The 23,415-nt window shown below is 39.1% G+C and overlaps 1 protein-coding gene across 1 annotated transcript in view; it reads left to right on the top strand.

Annotated features, from left to right (window-relative positions):
• Window positions 1–23,415, top strand: part of MTMR3 (myotubularin related protein 3) — a 75,065-nt gene that overhangs the window by 9,769 nt on the left and 41,881 nt on the right. The window contains exons 3-6 of the mRNA XM_006869304.1: window positions 2,895–3,000; window positions 3,358–3,474; window positions 11,573–11,655; window positions 13,503–13,669. Coding sequence (XP_006869366.1) covers window positions 2,895–3,000; window positions 3,358–3,474; window positions 11,573–11,655; window positions 13,503–13,669 — 473 coding nt within the window. The remainder of the gene's footprint in view (window positions 1–2,894; window positions 3,001–3,357; window positions 3,475–11,572; window positions 11,656–13,502; window positions 13,670–23,415) is intronic.

The raw sequence follows: 23,415 nt of genomic DNA on the forward strand, positions 1-23,415 counted from the left end.
ACTCATAGTGGCACTGTGCAGGGTTTCCAAAGCTGAAACTACTAGCTGTTCCGCGGGAGAAAGATGAGGTGTTCTGCTCCCGTAAAGATTTGCAGCCTCAGAAACCCTGTATAGGGTTGCTATGAGTTGGAACCGACTACAGCCACCCTATATATAGATGTTGTTGTTAAGTGCCGTTGAGTTGATTTCAACCCATAGCAACCCTGTGTAGGGTTTCCAAGGAGCAGCTGGTGAGCTTGAACCGCTGTCATTGCAGTTCAAATGACTCTGCATTCTGGTGCATTAACCCACAGCGCCACACCAGGACTCTCAATTACTGTTTAGAACATGGGAAACATTTGTTTCCAAACTTCTTATCAGGCCAACTCTTCTCCTGTCTTAACTCCTTCCAATCCTTACCCTATCATCCATAGCAGTTTGGCTTCTGTTTTTAACCTATGAGACTCAACAGAAACTACAATACATTTAAACAGTTAATTCAGCTCATGTTTAGAGAGAGAATTTTTTTTTTTTTTTTATTGTGTGATAGTTTACATGGGGGAACATTAGCTTTTACCCTCATTCTATCATACATCGTTTCATTGCCATAGTTACCATCCCGTCCATGCATCATTACCCAACCAAAGGTTATACCCCGCAGGCCCTCCTCCTCCCACGGTCCTCAGCACACAGCTCCCTTCCCTCCCTGGATCTCAAGTCCTTAGCCACTCCATCTCTTCATGTCATCCTCTCTGTCTCCATCTCAGGCCTCACTGCTGAGAGGGAATTTTTTTTGAGTCATCATTCTCTCAAGAAAGTGAATGAGTTATTGTTTCAAATATTAGTTAAATTAGGAGAATTAAGTGCATTTTTATACACAAGGTGGAAAAGTCAGTTCTGAAGTGAACCTGGATTCAATGCATATTTATAATTTTGCTTTGCATTCTCTCCCTTTCGATTAGGATTCTTCTCTAGTATCATTGATCAAAATGTTCATAAATTGTAGCCGGGCAACATCCAGTTCTTTTGTCCTCATGAAGAGGAGATAGTTGTTCATGAATGCCATTATCCACACATTCCATAACCACCTCCTCTTCCTGACTCTCCTTCCTCTATTGTTCCAGATGAATAGGGACAAATTGTTTGGATGGTCTGTTGCAAGCTTATGTATATTTTTACATTAAAGAAAAACTTCTCAATGGTCAAGTCCTGGTGTGGTGCTGTAGAATAAGCAAGGGACTACAAGGTTGATTTAAACCTCAAGGTTGGTGGTTCAAACTCACCAGCCACTCCTTGGAAACCCTCCTTATGCAGGGTTGCTGTCAGTCAGAACCGACTTGACCGTATTTAGCCACACCACCACCACTCAAGAGTTGGGATTTAATAAAATTAACTAATCTTTTCCGTTTCATAAAGGACATTCTTAGTTTATGCCACTGCCTTGATGGTGTTAAGGTACCAGGCTATTCTACCCACTACTACAAATGCTAAAACAGTGAAAGAACAAATAATTTCAGTATTGTGAAAATGATTTTTAACCTTGAAGACTCCCTGAAATGGTCTTAGAATCTGTAGAACTCACTTTGGAGGCCTGCTGTAAGAATGTTACCATTTTATGGTTAAGATTGTTGTTGGGATAAACCTTACATGCTGTTTATAGGTTAGGTAGGAATTTGTTTCTCTTTTAGGAGGTTTACAGAGTTGTTGGAATTGTGGTATGTAGCATATGCAGAAATGGCCAATAACTAGTAGTTTTAAGTCTTAGTGATTTCAGTAGAACGTGATGTGGATTTTGTTCTTTTAAAAATTACTTTGTAAACAGGTTCCATTATGGTTTATTGTCATGCTTTCTATTAGATTGCATTTTTCGCATACTATAGAAATTTATAATGTAAGATCACTTTTTATATAAATTATAATTTTATTCAGATTCCACTTAAATTGAAATTAATTTTTTCCTCTATATGCTAATTTAGGACTAATGGTTCATATAGATTTTACTTTGAAAAATTAAATTCTTAAAGATTACATTTCCTTACAAACTTTAAAAAAACGTTCTCTATTATGGAAATTTACATAATTTCATATCAAAGTAGACAATGGTATAATGTACTCCCACATGCTCACCTAGTTCCATCAGTTATCAAACTCATGGACAATCATAGTTAATTTATACTCCATTCATGTCCTACCTGCTCCCCCTTGATTATTTTGAAACAGATGCCAAATACCACATCATTTCATACTAACATCATCCAGTATATAGCTCTTAAAAATAAGAATTTAAGATGGAAAAGAGGATAAAAATACTATAATTTGGTTTCTCTCATAAGAAATGTGCAGATAACCTACTAGTGCCTAATACAAACGTTTTTAGCCTCTGACGGTTTTTGTATCTGTATTCTCTGCTTTACCAGTTACATTGAATTGTCTCCCACTCATGGCAGTCCTATTTGTGTCAGAGTAGAACTGTACTCTGTAGGATTTTCAAATGACTAAATTTCCAGACCTTTCTTTTGAAGTGCTACTGGGTGGAGTCAAACCTCCTGTCTTTCAATTAACAGCCAAGGGTTTGACTGTTTGCACTGCACAGGGTCAAACATTCTCTGATTGTTGTTGTGCCGTCAAATCAGTTCCAATGCATAGCGACTCTATAGGGTTTTAGAGCACTGCTGTTGGGTTTGAACTGTTGACCTTATGTTTACCAGTTCAGTGCTTACCCTACAGTGCTACACTAGGGCTCATTTTCTCTTATTAGAGATGTCTGATAATATTGGTTGTAACACTTTTGGGAATGAATATTTTCTCTTGAAGCTTTTCTTCCTGCTTACTTTGATCACTGGTATATCATTATAATAGTTGACAAGGCAGAAAGATCAAATAGGGCTGAGTAGGAGTTTTGAAATTGCTGAAAGGTTTTGGCTTTTTCAGGATGAAGAGACTCGGCACAGCCTTGAGTGCATCCAGGCCAATCAGATCTTTCCCAGGAAGCAGCTGATCCGGGAGGATGAGAATCTTCAGGTAACTATAGGTTTTTGATTGTAGCAAAGCCAATGGATTAAAGTAATAATACCCTGTACGTGTTTTTTTTCTTAAACCGTATACATAGTTAGAAATGTATACTTTCATTTTAGAACACATCTCTCATTTCAGAAAGAATGATTTCCTGAGAATTCCCTGTTTGAGATGATCTCTGTCATTCCTTTAGTAAAATCTGAATAATTAGGTGTGTTTGAATTACTTGAGTTTCAGTCTATCCTCTTTATATACTGTGATTTAAAAGCTTGGGTAACAGGATTGCTGCCCATTCATCTGACCTATATTTGAAGACTGTTTACTGCTTCAGAACTCTAAAGGGTTTCTTCTTCCATTTTGAAGGTTCCTTTCCTTGAACTTCATGGAGAGAGCACAGAATATGTGGGCCGTGCTGAAGAGGCCATCATTGCGCTTTCTAATTACAGACTTCACATCAAGTTCAAGGAGTCACTTGTAAATGTAAGTGATTACCAACTGTTCTCCTTCTAAGGTGGATGGAAAAAAGAAATAAAAAACTTTTGGTTGTATTAATGTTCTCAAAGAGTAGAAAGACATACAGGGTTGAGTATTAAAGTATTGAAACTTTGAAGCATTGTATGTACTTCTTTTTTCTCAGCCTAATATTTAAAGGGACACTAGGTTAGCAAGTACCTTTTATGTTTGATTTATAGTGATGCCCATGTAGTTGTCAGCATGTGAGAGGTGTCCAGTGTTTAATGACACTGACATATTTGCACTAGGTAATGCTGTATCATTAAGCTTTATAAGGGTCCAAAGCTATATGGACTTTTCTTCTTTAATCTTTAATAGTTATCAGCTGCCTCTGTTGAGCTAATTTTCTGCATCTTAATGTCAAATGAGATGTACTTTGAGCACAAAAATGAGATGTACCCTGAGCTCAAAAACCAACTCTCATTCTCAGTAGGATGAAGTTACTCTAATGATTCCTTAGTGGTATAGGCGTAGATGTTAAGTACAATGTTTATTTGCATAATGGACTATATGCATTACTGAAGGAAAGAGAGGGCTCTCAATCCTCCAGAGTGCATTTACCCTTTTCAGTTATGAGGACACCCTCAGTGAACTGGTTCTTGCAATGCACTGCCATCATTAGTAGTCTTCAGTGAAAGCCCATAGGCTCACAAAGGACAGTTCATGTGCTTCCACCAAACGAATGCCTTCGTCTTCACTTACAAGTATTGTGGTGCTCTGCACTTGAGTCCTAGCATAGAGACTTACATTTTAATACCTTATGACAGCTCAGGACTGGCTCCATTCAAAGCATGTGTTTAGGTTCCTTTGAGGATTCTTTGAAGTGTATCACTCATGTTCATTTTACTCGGCAGTTCATAAGTTACTCAGAGTCCTTAGTCACATTCTTTCATTCCTCTAAAGATTCAAGTGGCTGCAGTCTTCTCTGTAATTGGTCTTTATTAAGTATTTATGTCCAGGAGCCATTCTGGCCTGAATTCCCTTTAGCTTCTCTATATTTGGACTGTGATCATATGTCCTGTTCAGCTGACTCAAGCAACTATTTGTTTTCTTTCCATCAGCTGAAAATACATACCATATTCACCAATGCAAGAGGTATGCTGCTCTTTCATACCACCTAGTCCTGGGTTCAGAAGTATCTGCTTGGAATTAAGTCAGGTGTGATGAGTAGGGATAAGGTGGAAACTCTTCCAAGATCCCAACAGTTTTCCACCAGCTACTGTAGAAGTAATGACAGTAATAATTAGTCCAACTGGCCAGTTTAATTTTGTATATGCTCATTGTTTAAATTGATAGTGTCAATGAAACTGTAATTAAATTTATTTGCAAGTAGAGGCTAATTGGAAAGGAAGCAGAAATCTGATCATGTCATTCACCATATTAAGTGCTTCAGTGTTTATTTACTACTTCTAAGTTGAAGATCAAATTGCTTAGCATGGTATCAAGGTTGTTTGATATCCTTTATCCTTGCCAGCTTTTCTGTCTTCTCTGTGTTTCCCATTTTCCTCTTAGTACTGGTGAAACCAACCTCTGGCAATATCCAACCATACCTCATACTTTTGCCTTCTCTCCTCTCCTGTCCAGTGTATTTCTCTTCATCCTTCAAAACCCAGCTTCAGTCTGTGAAGCTTTTCTCAGTCCCATTATCCTCCTTGATAGTTATTTACACCCTCTGCTACCCTTTTCTATACCTTGAAACATATGTTACAAAATTTACTAGATAAGTAATATTTTTATATTGTCTCTTCAGGATATCTAGCATGTCTCCTGGTACCATGATACACTGTAAATATTAAGTGAATTGGAGTTAGTATGGGTTGAAAATGAACTTTAGATTACTTTTCCTATTTGGGATGTCATGTTCTCCCCTCTCCCTCAATAAGTTTAATTTCAGAATTCAGGGCCTAAATGAAGGCTGAAGAGCAGACTCTAGTAGGATTTGGACTGACTTTTTACTCTGACCTCACAGCCCAGATAGGAATGACTGAGTGAGAAGAACTAAACTTTAAATATACAATAGACTCTAAGATGATACTTCATTTTAGCTCTAGGTAGCAACAGATGTTATAACAGGGAATCCAGATGTTTAAAAAGGAATGGAATCAAGGGTCACCATTGCCTCAGTCACAAAGAATCGCTGACATTTTGCCAGATTTCTTGATTCCATTTGTGACTGGGGACACTTCTGTGGCTTTCACTTTTAGCTTCTTGTGTTTCTTCTCCATTTTTTATTTCTGTTCGAAAGCCTTCTTTCTCTTTTTTCCTCGTCCATTTCCTTGGCTGGATGTTGGACTGTGTCTCAGGGACTTTGTCTTGCCATTTCTACTGCCCAAAATTTACTTTAAAACAACATAGTTCTGTGTGAAAAGACCTGTGTGTATTATACATCACCATTGTCTTGAATGGTAGCTGTATGACTAAGGTTACTGGAATTGCTGGTCCCTGTTGTGATTGAGATACAATGGTTATGGAAACTTAACCACTCCTCATAGTTTTGACCCATTTCCTCATATAAAAGCTGTTTCTCAATATGATTATAACCCTTTAAGAAATAGAGCCCTGCATGTTACTTGAATAAAATAAGAAGGTCAGGGGTAATGGCTTTGCACAGAAAAAACATTGTGCAAAAATATTTTGGGATTGCAGTGAATTTAAATGTTTTAGATGGAGAAAGACCAGGCCTTCTCTGTACAATGAGTTAATTTCATTGGAGTTAGTGTTTAAAAGATACTGAAATCTGAAGCTCCTCCTGCTGTAGGGCCTAGGTGGAGATGTGGGAGTTGGTGTTGCTGTCCTTTCCTCCTCCCCACCTTCCCTCAGCAGACAAGTGTGGGATTAAGAGGGCTCCTTAAAAGTTAATATATTTAAGTCAGACACATTGAAACCATTGAAGACCAAATGTGCTGATATATTTTAAGGCATGCCCCACTTTGCATCATTTTGTATGCCTAAATCAACACATCTGGCACTTTAGAAAGTGACTTGCCATCAAGTTTTAAATAGTTACCTGATATCATATATTCTCTTTTAATTTCAAAGCACATTAAGTAAAATGTGTGGAGTTAGATACCATATGCATCATTACTTTAATCCACACACATTCACTGAATACCAAGTTTCCAATTCCTCAAAGAACCTCTGTAGAGTTTGTTTGTAGAATTTAAAGTGTAGATTGTTCTCCTCATAGGATGTTCCCAAACTGTATTTTTACATAAATATAGGTATATTTCATTGATACTTAGATAACTTATAAACAATTTAGTGCTAAAGTAGAATTCATGAAAATTTAAAACAATTTTTTGTTGTGTAATTTAATAGACTGCTTCTCAATCTACTGCTTCTGAAATCCCAGTAAGTCGCATGAAAATCTGAGCTAGCTGCTACACCTGTGCTTGGAACAAATTGGTTTAGAGTGTCAGATACTCACTTTGTAAAACAGCAGATTGTCTCATCTCTGCATGAGTCCCTTCCCTCTTAACCAAAGTCCTAGTGGTACCCTGTAATGAGAGCAATGGGAAAAGGTAGGGTGAGGACAAAGCCCTACAGACTACATACATCTAAGTGGATAGAATTGTGACCTACAAAAAATGTATACTGAATTTCAACCAGGAATAATTTATAAAATCAGTATACTGGAATAAAATGTAAAATCAACATTAGTATTTAAGATATCAAAAATTTCATTTATAAGCCCCTTAGGTAAAAGATCGAAGCATAGCAGCTAGAAATACCTTTCCTTAGCATTTCTTCACATAAGCACTGGACAGCTAACCACAAGGGTGGCAGTTCAAACCCACAAGCTGCTTCATGGGAAAAGATGAGGCTGTTTGCTCCCATATAGACTGACAGCCCTAGAAACCCTACATAGAGTTTCCATGAGTCAGATGTGACTTGATATGACAGTGGGTTTGGTACACTTTGACTGTATATAGCAAAATCTTCATTTCCCATGTCTCAGAAGGAGGTTGATAACTTAATACACTTTGTCAGCATTCACACATACCAGCAAAGACCTCTGAAACCAGTGTGTAAGTATTAAAGGTAAACAATAAAAGAATTGGGTCTTTGACTAAGAAGGTCTTCCTCCTCTGACTGGGTTTTAAATGAAAAAATTTAGTGCCCAGGCTTCCCCTTTTTATTACAGATTTTAGGCTTAGACTCATTACTTGCTGTATTTTCATTATGCTACTGCCAATTTTACTTCAGATGTGTGTACAAAATCAGCACTTCCCATTTAGGCTATAAAAAGGGCATCTGTTCTTGAAAAGGTAGAAATGACTGCACTTCTAAATTCTGGTGCCTGCAAACAATCACAAATGCACACTACTCATACATTCCCAGAGTGAATTGAGTAGATACAGTATAATAACATAAAATTCTCTTTACAGTGTGACAGTACCGTGGGCCTTTAATAGCGATGCATGTCTATTAAATGTTTTATCTGCTGTTCTTCCGCCTTTTGGATTGATGTTTTTATGGAACTTGGTGCCCATGATGTAACTTTTGGCCTTTAGAGGAGTTGGTTAACAGCACTCTGTGTGATTAATACATTGTTTGAGCATGTGTTTGGTTGAATTTCGGATTTTGTAATAGGAAAAACATTTAAAGGGAGGCAGAATGATCTGGCAGCTTGAGAAGGTAGAGAAGAAAGGACTAATAGAAAATGAGCTGCTACAAGACATTGCATTAATGGGCTAGAGAGGATTTAAAAGTGATTTTAAGATTTCTTGCCTTTTTCCTATATGTAGGATGGCCTCTATGGAATCTTGGTTTAAATGTTCTCTGTTTTTTTCATGACGTTCCCTAGTGGAGAGTCTCCTTAATTGTGAGAGGAAAAACTAGAGTTAAGCTCATACAGAAGGTAAAGGCATATATGGTGGGAGGAGGTGTCTGGGCTAGAGGATATACATGGATTCTGGTTCTGACTTTACTACCAACAATCATGTAGTTGGGTTAGTTTTCTTAAGAGATAAAATAAGGGGACTAGATTGGCTCTTTAATGTATCATTCTTTGCTTATGGGATTGAGTATTGGATATGTCTAGTTAATAGAAATGCATAGAGATCCTCGTCATATGTGAGGAAAGTTAAACTGAAAGCAATGGAAGTGACCTTGAAAAAGTAGAAAAACTTAGAACATTTTGGTTGGCTGAATGAAGAAGAAAAGAAGGTGAAGTCTGCCATATTAGAAAGGGAGGCAGGCTCTGGAGGGAACATTTTAGGCACTTGCATGGGGAGAAAACTGGGGTAGAAGGTAGAAGGACAAGGGGAGATAAAATTAACCACAAAATCAGGGTTTTCTCATTTGTATGCCTTTTTTTCTTGCTACTTACTCAATTTTCCTGCATGTAACAATATGCATGAGTATTGAAGTCTGCTGTTACCCATAGATGTGACTTGAGTACACATGATTGTTTTTGGCAACTTGCTAGTATCTGTAATCTGATTTAATGCAAGGAACCAACATTTTTTTTCCTCCTTCCTTAAATTTGTGATATGAAAATTCATATGTTGATGCATGTCAGGAGCCTATATTGTGCATGCTCTGAGGGGTTTTATTTAATTATGAAGCCCTGATGGTGTAACTGGTATGCACTAGAAAAGTCAGTGGTTCAAACTTGCCAGCTGTTCTGCTGAAGAAAGATGAAGCAGGCAGTCTGTTTCCATAAAGACGATAGTCTTAGATACTCTATGGGCCTTTCTGCACTATCCTGTAGGGTGAATCAGAGTGGGTTCAGAGTGGGAATTGACTTCATGGCAATGGGAGTTGCTTTGTTAGTCTTACTCTCAAATTTGGGCGCTGGCCCTCAGGCTCTGGTCCAGTGGTAGGGATATAAAGCTTATCTATTATCTGTAGCAGAGCGGCACAGATTGGCCCACTCCCACCTGCAGCTGCTAATAGCATTTAGTCTGTTTCCAAGTTTTCTGGCTCTTAGCAAAGGCATTTGAAGAGGACCTGGGATGCAGATGACTTCAGGGAGAGTGGTCTCTCCATGTGTATTTCATCCCAGCCTGTGACTGGGACTTCTAAATTGTGGTCATCTGAGGCTTAGACTGCAGAGGCTGGTGGTGGTGGACAGTGGACAGGGGTTGTGTAGGTAGATTGGAGGCAACTCACCTAGCTAAGGAAGCCAGGATGCAGGTCTAGAAATAGATCTTTCATTGGAAAAACCTCTGAAAATTAGGACTAAAACTCAGACCTCTTATTTTGCTAGTCTAGCAATTACCCCTTTTTGTGCATTTAAAAAGTAGTCTTGAGTCTACTACAGGGACTGGCCTGAGAACAAACCAGTGTCATCTTCCAGTCTCTGTCGTCTTAATCTCCATAGACCTCCCTTCTGATAGGTCACTTCTGTTTTTCTTGTCTCTCTCTCCTCCTCCATAGATTTATAGACCTTGAAAGAATTTTTAGCTACCTCAGCTGTAGTTTTTCACAGAACCTAGGTGTTGAGTATAAAGACTTGAGCTGAAAAACACAGAGGTCCCCAAATTCCTGTTTTTTTTCTCCAAACACAAGCAGATTTCTTAGTCTTTCTCTTATACCCAGTCCTGGTACAGTTGTAAGGGAGATCTATGGATCATAGCAAGAGGATTTAGTCAGTTCTGAGCTAAAAATTCCTAGGCATTTATCTGAGTAATATTATTTTACTTTCTTCTTTCCTTAATCCTGCCCCAATTTCTGTTTCTTGGTCCCATTGGGCTGCTTTTAGATCTGTATATCCCTTGTTCAAGGAGCTCTGGTAGTGTAGTGGTTATGAGTCAGGCTGCTAACCTCAAGGTCAGCAGTTCGAAACTACCAGCTTTTCTGTAGGAGAAAGATAAGGCTTTCTGCTCCTGTATAGATTTATAGCCTCGGAAACTCTATGCAGGGTCACTATGAGTTGGAACTGACTTCATGGCACTTAATGACGACAACCATGAGATCCCTTGTTCAGGGTTCCCTGCTGGCAGGCAGCTCCATGGTGGGGCAGGGATTGCAGGAAGCCTTAATACATAAGGATCAGCTTGTGTTGGTAGCATTCTCCTGTTGGGGCTGTTGGAGGAGACTGCCTTCTCCTCCTCATGCTAAACACAAATGGTTGAAATGCTACTTGCAACTCTCATAGCCACATCTGGTGAGGCTGGAGATTGTGTAAGAAGCAAGTGGTCTATCCCTTTTCCAAGCAGTGGTATTATCTACCATTATTGTAGCAAGCTCTCTTTTAAAGGTTTGGAAAGAGCTTTGTGAAGCCAGGGTGAACTGAGGAATAAGGAACAACAGAGGGAGGATATTGGTGTCACTCAGAAGATTGCTGTCTCTCCTGTTTGTCTCCCCCCTCTAGTTCTTTGCCACTGTTGTGGAGAGTCCTGTGTTCAAGAGTCTACTGATCAGATTGGCAGGGAGGCAATGGTTCCAGCTTGGGATCCCTTAAACCCCACTTTGTAAGCAATACTCCTCAACTGGTCTTTTGAATCAAGTCATACCTAGCCAGTTGAAGACCTCCAATCACTGGTGTGGCACGCTCCCTCCTTGAGGCCTGTGGGTTTGTTATAATGAACAGCGGACCTGACCAGCCAGCAGCTTACTGTGCAGTCATCTTTTCTTTGTAACCCACAGGCAGTTTAGTTAGCCCTCCAGCCTCTTTAAAAAGTTTGCTGACACTGAACCACTCAGTCATATGGGGTATAGTTCCACTTAACACCCCAATCTGCAGTTCTTTTCTATAGCCAGGACAGGATTACCCTTCCGATTCCTCACAGCAGCTATAGCATTTACATATGCTTTGAGAGATGTGCTTGTGCATCTGATGACTGAGAGAGAGTGTTTTGCCCTTTCTCCTAGCCTCCTCTGTTTGCTGTCTTCATGCTATGACATCATGATGTGAGGTCTTTGATTTAGGGATAGAGGAAGGGGAGCTATAATTCACTTAGTAGTATATCACTTGAGTTTTATCAATCCAGGCATATTTGCAGTTCTTTGTGCTGCTTTCCCCTGAAAAGCTTTCTGTTCAGTCTTGTTGAGCACGTTGAAGAACTGTAGGGCCAGTGCCTTTTGACTAAGGAGATTTGATCTTTTTAAATTGCAGGTTCCATTACAGCTTATAGAAAGTGTTGAATGCCGAGACATATTTCAACTTCACTTGACTTGCAAAGACTGCAAAGTTATCAGGTATGTGGTGTGTGTTTGTTGCTGTTCAGGGTAGAAAAAATAGTGTGTTTTGTTTTTTTAAAGAATGAAGACTCAAAACAACTTTTGAGTGCCATCTTTCTTAGAAATATTTTCTGAACAGCTAGTGCCTGAAATGTCTTATCCTATGATATTTTGCTATATTGAAAGGCATTTTTTTACTTTTTATTTGGAAATAATTTCACATTTTAAAAAAGTACCAGAAAAAAGGTACAAAGAGTACCAGTATATTTTTTATACACATTCATGGATAGCATTTTACCTCATTTGCTTTACCATTTTTGGGGGTTGTTTGGAATGATTTAAAGGTAAGTTTTGTAATCTTGGCTCTTCCCTTCCCTGTTCCCACCTCCCTATGACTCTTTAGTCTCCTTTGATCGGGAACATTTTTATAGCCATTCTTTGTTTTTTATGATATTGACATATTTGAATAATACAATCCTCTTCTCCCTCGTAACAGAATGTTTATCGTTTTATATTTGTCTGATGTTTCTTCATTATTAAATTGAGGTTACGCATTCTCAGCTGGAATACTGTACATATGATGTCTTTTTCAGTGTATTATATCTGGATACAAAGAATGTCCATGTGTCCCTCATTGGTGATGTTAATTTTGATCACTCTAACAAGGTATCACCTGATTTCTATAGGATTTCTCCTTTGCAATGAGTAAGCAATCAATGAGACGCACTTTGTTGTCTTTGTTAAGTGTTGTTGAGGAGGCACTTTAAGACAGCGCAAATGCTCTGTATATACTAATCAAAAGATTTTTCCTTGATTCAGCATCCACTGATGATCTTTATCTGATCTAAAGTTTACTATAATAGTTGCAAAATGATAACTGAAATGCGTTTTTAAGTTTGATAGCTCTATTTATTTTAATCTCTTGACCCTTCTGGGATGCCAGGAAGCATAGGGTGTGGGCTTATTGACAAGACACAACGACTGGGGCTAGAGAAGGGCTTAAGTGACCCCTTAAATGTTCTGAAAGTCAATATTAAAATTACTTTTTATTCATTGATACTCATTTTACTTTTGATGATTCTGGTTACAACTCAGTTTTAAAATCCTGATTATTAATTACTAAATTTTTAATACTTTATACCTTTACAAAGGTAAAATATTTAAGTAAATTCTCCAGTAAATAATTTTACTTGAATTATTTTGCCCCCTGAGTTGCATGTAAAATAAATTAAAAGTGTTAACAGAATTACTTTGTTTTCTATATGGCCATGGCTGAAAGTTTCAGTATAATACACAAGTTTTGTTCTAGGTGTAAAGTTGTTGATTTGTTCCAAGTGCTAAGTAAACACATACTGAAATTATTTCCTAACTGGCCAAAAACAGTGCTGTGTTTTGATTTTTAGTTCATCCTTACACATCACAGCAAAACAACAAACCACTTCTCTAAATGTATTTTGTGAGGACAATCAAGATGTTGATAGAAGAGTAGAGTGAAACTCCATTCATTAAAGAGAGTAGTGGTCATTTTTTTCTTTTTGTTTCTTATGAACTATAGGTACCAAAATAGTTGCCATTTAAATCTATTTTACTTTAATAATTGTCATTAATCAGCCTCAGAAGAGATTTCATTAGTCTTTAAAAATAAGTTTTCTACATGTCCATATTCTTTTGAACAGTTTGTGCTCTCATGGGTAAAATTTGTTGCACTCACTTTTGTTTTACATGAGAATGCATGTGTGACTCTCTGCTTTCTCAACTGTAGTTGCTACTTTTCTATGAGTAGACACACTCTTGAAATGGTATCTTCACTTAAGTTTCATTTTCCAGCTGTCTTTTGATTTTCATACTTGTTTGGCTTTACAAAGGTGTCAGTTCTCAACCTTTGAGCAGTGTCAAGAGTGGCTTAAGCGATTGAATAATGCAATACGACCACCATCTAAAATAGAAGATCTCTTCTCATTTGCATACCACGCGTGGTGCATGGAAGTCTATGCTAGTGAAAAAGAGCAACATGGGGACCTGTGCCGACCAGGTAGGTCTCCTAAAATGTGCAGTGGGGAGCTTTACTGAGCTACTATTTGAGGTGCCTTTCACATGGAATGGGACTCGTAAACATTCAAGCATTCAATCACTGGATAGTTAATGGGACCTCTAAGAGTGCCGTCTGTCTTCTAAGCTCAGAAGAACACGTTTCCTACCTGTCAGGAAGGGAAGAACAATAGATTAGACATCGTAATTTAGTGGGTCTAGGGAAGCCTAGGAGTCCCTGCGTGGTACAAATGGTTACTACTGTACTAGACTGCTAAAGGTTGGAGGTTGGAGTTTACCCAGAGGCACCTCAGGTGAAAGGCCTGGAACTCTACTACAGAAATATCTGCTATTAGGAACCCTATGGAGCACAATTCCACTCTGGTTTTACTGATAAAGAAGCCTAATGGTAAGGAATCATAAGTTTTGAATATTTGAGAAGATGTTAGGTTAGAAATAACTTTTGAGTAAGCTTTGAAGGTTAAATATAAGTTCATTGGTCAGAGAATAGGGAAAATTAATCTTCAGACAAGAGTGAGTGATATGAACAAAGACACAGAAGTATGAGGGTAGGCTCCAAAACAGTTGAGCATAAAATGGCCCTTTGCTTTCTTGGTTTTCTCAAGCCATAGATTACCTATTGACACCTCTTTTAACCCTTATGAAATGAAGACAAAGACCCAGAGAATCCAGGTAACCTCCCCAAAGGTAAATAGAGAAGTGGAGCCTGTCTGGAACTCAGACTTTCTGACTCCTCATAGAGTCTTTGTTTCACACACTGTCTTTCTTCCTCAGAATGACTTTGACCCTATCCATGATATTTCTCTGCATGTTGTTGTCTACAAACTTGATGCTGCCTTAAATAGAACTTTAGAACTTTGCTGGTTCTACACTAACTCTTGGGTGTTCGACTTGGAAACAAAGTCTTGGATTCCTAAAAAGTGAAAAGGTGTGACGCCTCCTTCCTGAGTTTACTCCTGAGACTTGATCTTACAGATCTGCCCCGATCACTTGAAACAGTTGAGTGTAATGCAATGCTCAGATCATTGTGTTCAGACAGTTTCACTGATTGAAGCTTTTGGTCCATATTCTTGTTTGTTTATAACTGAAATATACAAACATAAGCAGTCCCTTATTTTTAAAGAGGCTGGATTCACATAATTTTACCAGGTAGGCTGGTGTGTCTTTTTGGGAGTCAAAAAATAATAAAAAAATTAAAAAATGGAGGCTCAAAATAAGGCCTGTTGCCAAGTCTCACCACTAGTCAATGACAGAGCTAGAATTTAAACCCAATTCTCAGTTATAGAGAGCTATTCGGGGTGCTGTGGGTACAGGGAAAGCCTCCGAATCCAAGCTTCCCAAAGGTCTGTCCAGAGTCATCCATGAGACCACACCAACCCAAGTTGTTTTATTTTTTAATACTCATATACAGTGAAATGCACACATCTTAAGTGTGTAGACCCTGAGTATTCTTCAAAACCTTTGCATCTTATTTATTAAACTGTTAGTCTCTGCCATATCTTAGGATAATGACTTTAAGTGTACCCCGTTGTATAATGCTATACAAAAACTTTGATTTATTTCAAACTCAACTCCAAGAGGCCTTCTCTAGTTTTGGGTGCCAGCGTTTAGTCAGTAAAGCTTGGTTTCTTCTAGCCTATTATTTTACAATCACAGATGGAAATGTCTTCATCTTATTAGATGATTTCATTATTTCCTTGACACTTCACGTCTTTTCTTTTTGGATTTGAATCAGTTCTTAGGATATTGTGAAAATATGCCCAGCCAAAACCTCACTCTTGTATTTTCTTTATGTATGGCTTTGTCTGGAGCTGGGTTGCTTTTTTCGTCTCCCTTTTTGATGGTATCTGGAACTTTCTTGGCCATGGTGCCATACAAACATCTGCAGTGTTTCCTCTGCTTTTCCTGGGCTTTTGATGCATGGTAGCATGATGTAGTTATAGTACTAATTAAGGAGTTAGAAAACATGAGTCCAAACCTGTACCCTACCACTTAATTGAAAAATAACACTGGGCAAGTCATTTATCCTTCTTGTACTTTAGTTATTTTCTCTTCCTCCCCAACGTCCTACAGGTATTTTGTTTCCAATGCTGTATCTATCTTATTTGATTGTTCCTGTAGCGCTTTCCTGACTTCTTCCTTATTTTTCTCAACTCCATTGTAAAGTGATTCCTTTCAGGCATTTTGAAGACCTGCTCTACTTCCAGAATATAGTCCAGGTCTACCTCTAGGTCATATTTGTCTCAGATATTGTATCTTGTTTCTGGACATGTGCTGATACGGTCCTCTGCTTTTGCTTCTTGGACATGTTTAGTGTTTATCTGTGGCCTTAATACTTAATTGAGTATGTGTTTTGCTATTTTTTATGCTTTCTGATTGCGTCCAGGGAGATGTGATCAGGATGTGGGCTTCCCTTTTCACTCTTCTTATTGCTGAACTCAGAGTAACTTTCACAGGTGTTGTCTGTTTTCCTGGTATATGGCAGTTGGTATTGGTGCTTGCCTGGATTTTGGTGTTTTATATAGTGTGATTGTAGCTTGGCTATATGGCAGCAGTTGCTGTCTCTTGGGTAATATAGGGAAAGAAAAGAGTACCCCAAAGGTAAAAGGGGGAGCATAAAACAGCAAAACACCAACACCAACAACAGCAAAAAACTAGACTGGATACGGTAGTCTGTAATTGCAGAAAAGGGAGAAGTGGGAAAGAAGGAACAAAAAAAAATTCTGTAGCCTAATATGAGTATGACTACGCAAAGGCTTTCAATTGTGTGGATCATGACAAGCTATGGACAACATTGAGAAGTATGAGTATTCCAGAACACTTAATTGTACTTCTAAGAAATCTGTACCTAGACCAAGAAGCAGCTGTTCGAACAGAACATGTGAACACAATGTTTTAAAATTGGGAAAGGTGTGAGACAGGGTTGCATTCTTTCACCATACTTGTTCAACCTGTATGCTGAGCAAATAATACGAGAAGCTGGGTTCTACGAAGAAAAACGTGGCATCAGGATTGGAGGAAGACTCATTAACAACCTGCGATATACAGATGATACAACCTTGATCGCTGAAAGTGAAGAGGACTTGAAACATTTACTTATGAAGATCAAAGAGCACAGCCTTCGATATGGATTACATCTCAATGTCAAGAAAACAAAAATCCTCACCACTGGACCAATAAACAACATTCTTATCAATGGAGAAAAGATTGAAGTTGTCAAGGACTTCATTCTTCTTGGATCAACTATCAACACTCATGGAAGCAGCAGTCAGGAGATCAGATGACGTATTGCACTGGGCAAATCTGCTGCACAGGAACTTTTTAAAGTATTGAAGAGCAGAGATGTCAGCTTGAGGACTAAGGTGCGCCTGACCCAGGCCATGGTATTTTCAATAGCCTCACATGGATGCAAAAGCTGGACAGTGAATAAGGAAGATCGTAGAAGAATTGATGCCTTTGAGTTGTGGTATTGGAGGAGAATACTGAAAGTGCCATGGACTGCCAAAAGAACCAATAGATCTGTTTTGGAAGAAGTGCAGCCAGAGTGCTCCTTGGAGGCCAGGATGGCTAAGCTTCGTCTCTCATACTTCGGACATACTGTCGGGAGGAAACAATCGTTGGAGAAGGCTGTCATGCTGAGTAAGGTGGAGGGTTAGAGAAAAAGAGGAAGACCTCTAACGAGATGGATTGGCAAGGTGGCATCATTGATGGACTCAAGTGTGGCAGCGGTAGTGAGGTCGGCCCAGGATCGGACATTGTTTCGTTCTGCTGTGCATGGGGTCGCTATGAGTCGGTTCCGACTCAGTGGCACCTGACAACAACAACAACAATATGAGTATGATTTTAAGGTCCTCTTTCAGCTTCTTGCCTTCAAAGCTGCCTGAGAGATTTCAAGATGCCGCTGTTGCTTGTTATGCTGTACCTCAGGATTTAATTTACCTTTCAGCCTGTTTTGTTTTTAAACTCAGTCTCCACACCCCTTGTTCTGGCTTTTCTGTATTAAAAAAAAAACAACAGTTCACTGCAGGCTCTTGGGCTGAGAGTATCTGTGCACATACGTGGCAGAAGAACCCACCAGTGGTGCGGGTAGAGGGTGTCCACTCACCCAGGCACCCTCTCTAGTCAACAGAATGGAGGTGCACAAACAGTGGGGAGCCAATGTACAGATACCAAAAAAAAAAAAGGAAAATCAGAACAAAGCAAAACCGACAAAGAGTATTGTCCACCTTTGCTCTGAGGTTCCTGTGGCGTTTTTCCGTGGTGTGTCTGCTCCCCGCTTGGTCTTGCCGTTTAGTCTCGCCCAAGTTGTCAGTTCCGGGTGCTGAGCCCAGCAGATTCAAAAGTACGCGAATTTCTTACTTTTGCTACAAGTTCCACTCTCTATAAGCCTTCAAACCTTTTAATTATTCCTATCACTGTGGTTCCGAGTTTTGGAGCTCTGCCCCAAATCTGGTTTGCCTGGTATTCTATGGTATTGCTGATGGCGAACCTCATTACACCTCCACCTAGCCGCCATCAAGCCCTGCCTCTTCCTACAGGTCTTTTGAAGATCAAATCTGTTAATGCTCAAGTGTTTAATGTAGTCATTGTTTGAATGCCTCCCATGTGTGCCATATTGGGAAAATATTTGTAATACTAGGTGATGGGACCACAACTGATGGGTTGGAACTTGTGTCTTTCCAAGATACACAGTCTGTATGGAAGGTTTCTGCCTCCACCCACCTGGAATCTTACTTTGTCTAGTGACTTAGTTTGATTGTATGTCTGTGTATGCTTTTCCCTTTCATATATTTTCACTATAGACAGCTGAGCAAAACTTGTTCTTAATCAGAAATACCATCTTTAAAGCCAGTCAGCCTGATTCTTCTGTCTTCACTCAGCGTTGCTCACCTAGTATGAGCATTCCAGGCTTGGTGAGACAGCACTTCCAGGGTTGTCACAGTGATGCCTTTGTTTATAATCTAGCCCAACACATGAAAGGACAAGCAGAGACTCTGAGGGATGGAAATTAGTGTAACCTTTTAGCAGTTAATAAAGACAAAGCCTTTTTTGGATTCTTCTCTGCATAGTCAGTTAAGAGTAGAATGTGCCAGAGAGGCGGGAAATGGGAAAATTGCAGCATCACCTTGGAATTTATATGAATTTTCGTTTCTTGCTATTGAACCTGTCATAGTTAGACCAGCCGTACTGTGGCCATAGTTCTAGCTGTTAATCTCTTTTGGCATTCACCTGTGAAACTTGCAAAAGCCTTTGCAAACCTCTTGACTTCTGCTTTTTGAGCCTTATTACAAACTCTAAAAGAGGAATGAGTTTAAAGATCCCCGTTTGCTCAACTTGGTATCCTTTATTGCAGCTGGCTTCTTGGTGGTTTTGGTGTACTTTGAACACATGACTTGGCAATTCATCTGCTAGGTTAACAGCATCAGACTCACCTCTATGACTTCTTTTGTGTGAAATGCCATGAAGGTCATTTGTGTCTCCACAGACAGCACATGGCTCTGGGTCTTAACTACTATGCAGCTGCCTGTTTCGTATAAAATGGAAGCCCTTGTCAACAGAGCCTGTCTTTGGGGTTTGCAGTCTAGTAAATGTTCTAGGACTTTGCGTCGCTGAAAATAAAGATTCCTCCCTCCCTACTTGGAAATCTAGGTGGGCTAGTTCTCACCTTCTGTGACTTTGGAATTGTGTGCTTGTTTATGTGCTGGACAAGTATCTGACCCTTTTATGACTTTAAGCTATGTGTAACTGTGAGCTTGAAAACTTTCAATCAGCTAGGGAGCTAGAGTTTGGGGGAAATTTTGTTTAAATTGCCTAGTGACACTTTGGTTAGGATAGAGGGAGGAGTCCTTGGCATCTCATTACTTTGTTGTTGGTTTTGTATGTCACTGGGTTGTTTCTGACTCCTAGTGACCCTGTATAGTGGTCCTGCAAGAGTGACTGACTGGTGGATTTCACCTGCCAACCTCACCAGGGCTCATTACTTTAGAAGTAGTTTTATTTTTAGTACAGTAGTTTTGTTTTTGTTTCACTGTGTGTACAGGTAGTCCTGGACTTTATGATGTATTCAGTGTATTACAATGAACTATACTCACGACTATTTTTTTTTGTTAAATCCTATTATTAATTATATGTTATACATACAGTGTTAAAATGGGGAGCATGGTAGCTCTGGACTGCAAACCACAAGGTCAGCAGTTTGAGCCCACCAGCCATTTCACAGGAGAAAGATGAGGCTTCCTGCTCCCATAACAACATTTTTGCTTAGCTTTATGTTTTTTTCCCTTTTTAAAAAAGATTTCATCATTATTAACTTTTATTATCAGTATCTTTATAAATCTGATCTTTGTCTTTGGGGGTTGGAAACATTACAGATTAAATTTACATATCTATTTTAATACTGTTGTTAAATGCCATAAATTTGGTTCTGACTCATAGTGACCCTGTATAGGGTTTCCGAGGAGTGAATGGTGAGCTTTAAATCTTGCAGTTCAAACCAACCTTGTGGTCCAATGCATTATATTGCAGTGCCACACCAGGATGTGCCCAGTATTTGAAATAAGTTGGAATGTTTACAGTATGCTTCATGTTGAATCACTTGAGACATGGGAAACCTATAGGAGATATGCTTGAGGGACATCCAGCAATGTCTGTTTCTATTCTTTCCTGGGATTCACTTTTCTGGCTAACACATTAAATTAACACAATTTGACAAAAGCCAGTTGAATTACTCATCTGTGTAAGACCTGCTACTAGTTTTTTTCAAGCAGTGTTTTAGCTTTTAGTGTGAATTGAGTGATAATTTACATGGGATTACAAAACATCAGTTTTGCACTCCTCCTATTATATTTCGTTTCATTGCAATGATTACAATCGCCTCCGTGCATCACCATTAACAGTATTTGCTTCTGTTTCCTCTTTTGTTTTGTTTTTTTGATGTGCCTGGAAACACTCAGAAATATATAATCATTTAAACAACCCTTAAAGGGCAACTTTCTGCAAGCCTGCTTCTTGGCTACCAGCACACAGCCTTTCTCTTTCCCGAAGTCTGGAGTCCTCAGCTGCTTTAGCTCTCCACATCCTCATCTCTGCTTCCATCTCTGGTGTGACTGCTTCTCTGGATAGGGTCTCACATTCCACTCGTGCTCTTCTCCCTTTATGGTCCTAGGGTCTTCTGTTCCTGGAATGTAGATTAACTGCTCCTCCCTTTATGTTATAAAACTTTTACCTTTACAGTTGTGACAATCATAATTTAGTCATGATAACAATTATAACCCCATCTCCTTTAACCAGACCCATCTAGACAAGATGAAAACTATTCAGTGGGGATGCTACCATCCACTGCACACACAGAAACTAAACTCCCTTTTGAAAACTTGTAAGCCAGCCACTTGTTGCCTCTATAGTCCCCCTCCCCCCACACACTATTTTAGGTAGCCAGTGTCTTAAGTTGCCCATCCCTATCAACCCTTTATGTTTGATCCTTGATGTGAAGGACTTCTTCCCTCTCAGTAGGTATTTTGAGCTACTACATCTGTAAGTATAGGACAAGTTTATCAAATTTTAGTCATTTACACTTGCTTCCTTTAATACATTTCTTTATCTTCCTGTAGCCGAGCTCTGTTATCAAGATACCGAAACTAGGTCAAATGGGTACTATCTGCAAGTTTGGGCATTCTTGAGTGTCTTCTGCCACTTCATATCAGCTGGACCCTTCACTCTCAGCTCTAATCCTCTATGGCTAGGTTAATGTCCATGGGCTTCGGAGTTCCCAAGTTTCCCCAGCCTTCGGACCAACCCGCCTTTCTTCTCTCTCTCATCACAAAGTTGACAGGTGTCTGTGGAATATGGTCGAACTCAGCCCAAATCTTCATTACTGACTTTCCCCCACTTCCACTCAAATGTAGAACAGTGCAGTCACCAGTGAGCTTACATGCCTGCTTGTGTGTTCTCTTTGAGTTTCAGTCTTGGAGGGGGCTTTGTCCTGAAAGGACTTAATTGCTTGCCTTGATGGCTCCCTGGCGAACAGCTTGCTTGTTCTTGTAGTAGCCAGGCAGACTGCTGTTTTTTAATTTTTTTTTCCTGTTGGTCTTTCTTTCAGGAAGTATCTTCTGTTCCTCTAGCTGCTCTGGGTTAGTCTGCATGTCCTTTCAAGTGGCCATATCCCACCTCAGAAAGTTAAACTGCAGGTTAGATGCACTTAGAGGGTCATGAAACCATAGTTTTAAAATTGAAAAAAGAAAATATCAAAATGCATCACACCACACAGTAAGGGGTGGGTATTATTTTGTGGAACTTTGTTTTTCTTAGAAACATTGTGATGTGAAATATAATTATTTACATCTATTCAAAGTTTCTCAAGAATAACGTTTCTGTATTCATCACTCAGTATTCTCAGAATTTCACACACTGCAGGGTGGTCCTTCATTGGGTAAAGGGGGTAATGGTTCCGTGTGTAAACTGCCAGTGGTTATGTTTTAACCACAGGGTCTTTTTAAGGTATTTTTTATTTATACTAAAAGTGTTAATGTGAAATCATAATTACTTATTATGTGAAATCATAATTACTTACCTGGGCAGGAAAAATCTTTCAGTAATGAACTTGGATTTGCTATAGCCTTAGAGCTTTTAGATTGGAATTACAAATGAAAGAATCCTGTTTAGTATTTAAACAAAACAAAAAATAACAATTGTGAATTGGGTGAAGGCTTACAGAGCAAATCAGTTTTCCATTCAACAACTTTGTTTCATCTCATTGATTGTAGTCCCCACAGTGTAATAATAATTTTTCCACTTCCCTCTCTGTGTTTCCTGTTTCTGTTGCTCCTCCTTTCCTAACCCTTCCTGCCTTATGAAAAGTGCTTTTGACCTCAAATGGTTGATTATTCTAAGGTGTGTATATCTCCCGAGTGTTATTATTCACTTTATAGACCTGTCCTGTTACCCTATACATTATAGGGTCACTATGAGTCAGAACCAACTCGATGGCAGTTAACAATAGACCTGCCTGTTGTTTGGCTAAAAATTGAACCACAGGGGCGAATTCAGTCCCAGACTTGAAGGGTGGCCTGAGTTCCCTCAGTATTTATCTGACCAGTAAGCTTGGTCTTTCTTTGATTTGAGTTTTGTTCTACATTTTTCTCCCATTGTATTTAGGACCTTCTAATGTGATCCTTTTTTAGAATAGTGGGTATTGGTAGCTGGGCACCATCTAGTGCTTTTGGTCTCAGGATCATAGAAATTGAGGTTGATACGGTCCATTAGTTCTATGAGGCTTCAGTTTTCTTAACTTTTCTTTGCTCTGGATGCTGAGAGACCAGTAGTTGTACTTTACATGGCTGCTCACAAGCTTTTAAGACTCCAGTCTCTACTCACCAAAGTAGGATGTAGAATATAGTCTTTGTGAACTATGCTATGCTACTTGACTTTGGTGTCTCCTCAAAGTGTTTGGTAATAGCTAAGACATTTTCATAACTTTGCCGTTCTAGTCTCTGCTATATTTATGGATATATTTGCAGTGTTATTGTAAAGTGCCCTTGAGTCACCCTGTACAGGGTTTTTGAGGAGCACTTGATGAATTTGAACCACTGACCTTGCAATTGGCAGTCCAGTGCTTATCCTACAGTGCTACAGAAGCATGTTGTTAGGTGCCATCAAGTTGATATGGATTCATAGTGACCCTGTGCATAACAGAACGAAACATTGTCTGGTCTAGGACCAACCTCATAATCG

Source organism: Chrysochloris asiatica, unplaced genomic scaffold (assembly GCF_000296735.1).
Source record: "Chrysochloris asiatica unplaced genomic scaffold, ChrAsi1.0 scaffold00128, whole genome shotgun sequence".
Lineage (NCBI taxonomy): Eukaryota > Metazoa > Chordata > Mammalia > Afrosoricida > Chrysochloridae > Chrysochloris > Chrysochloris asiatica.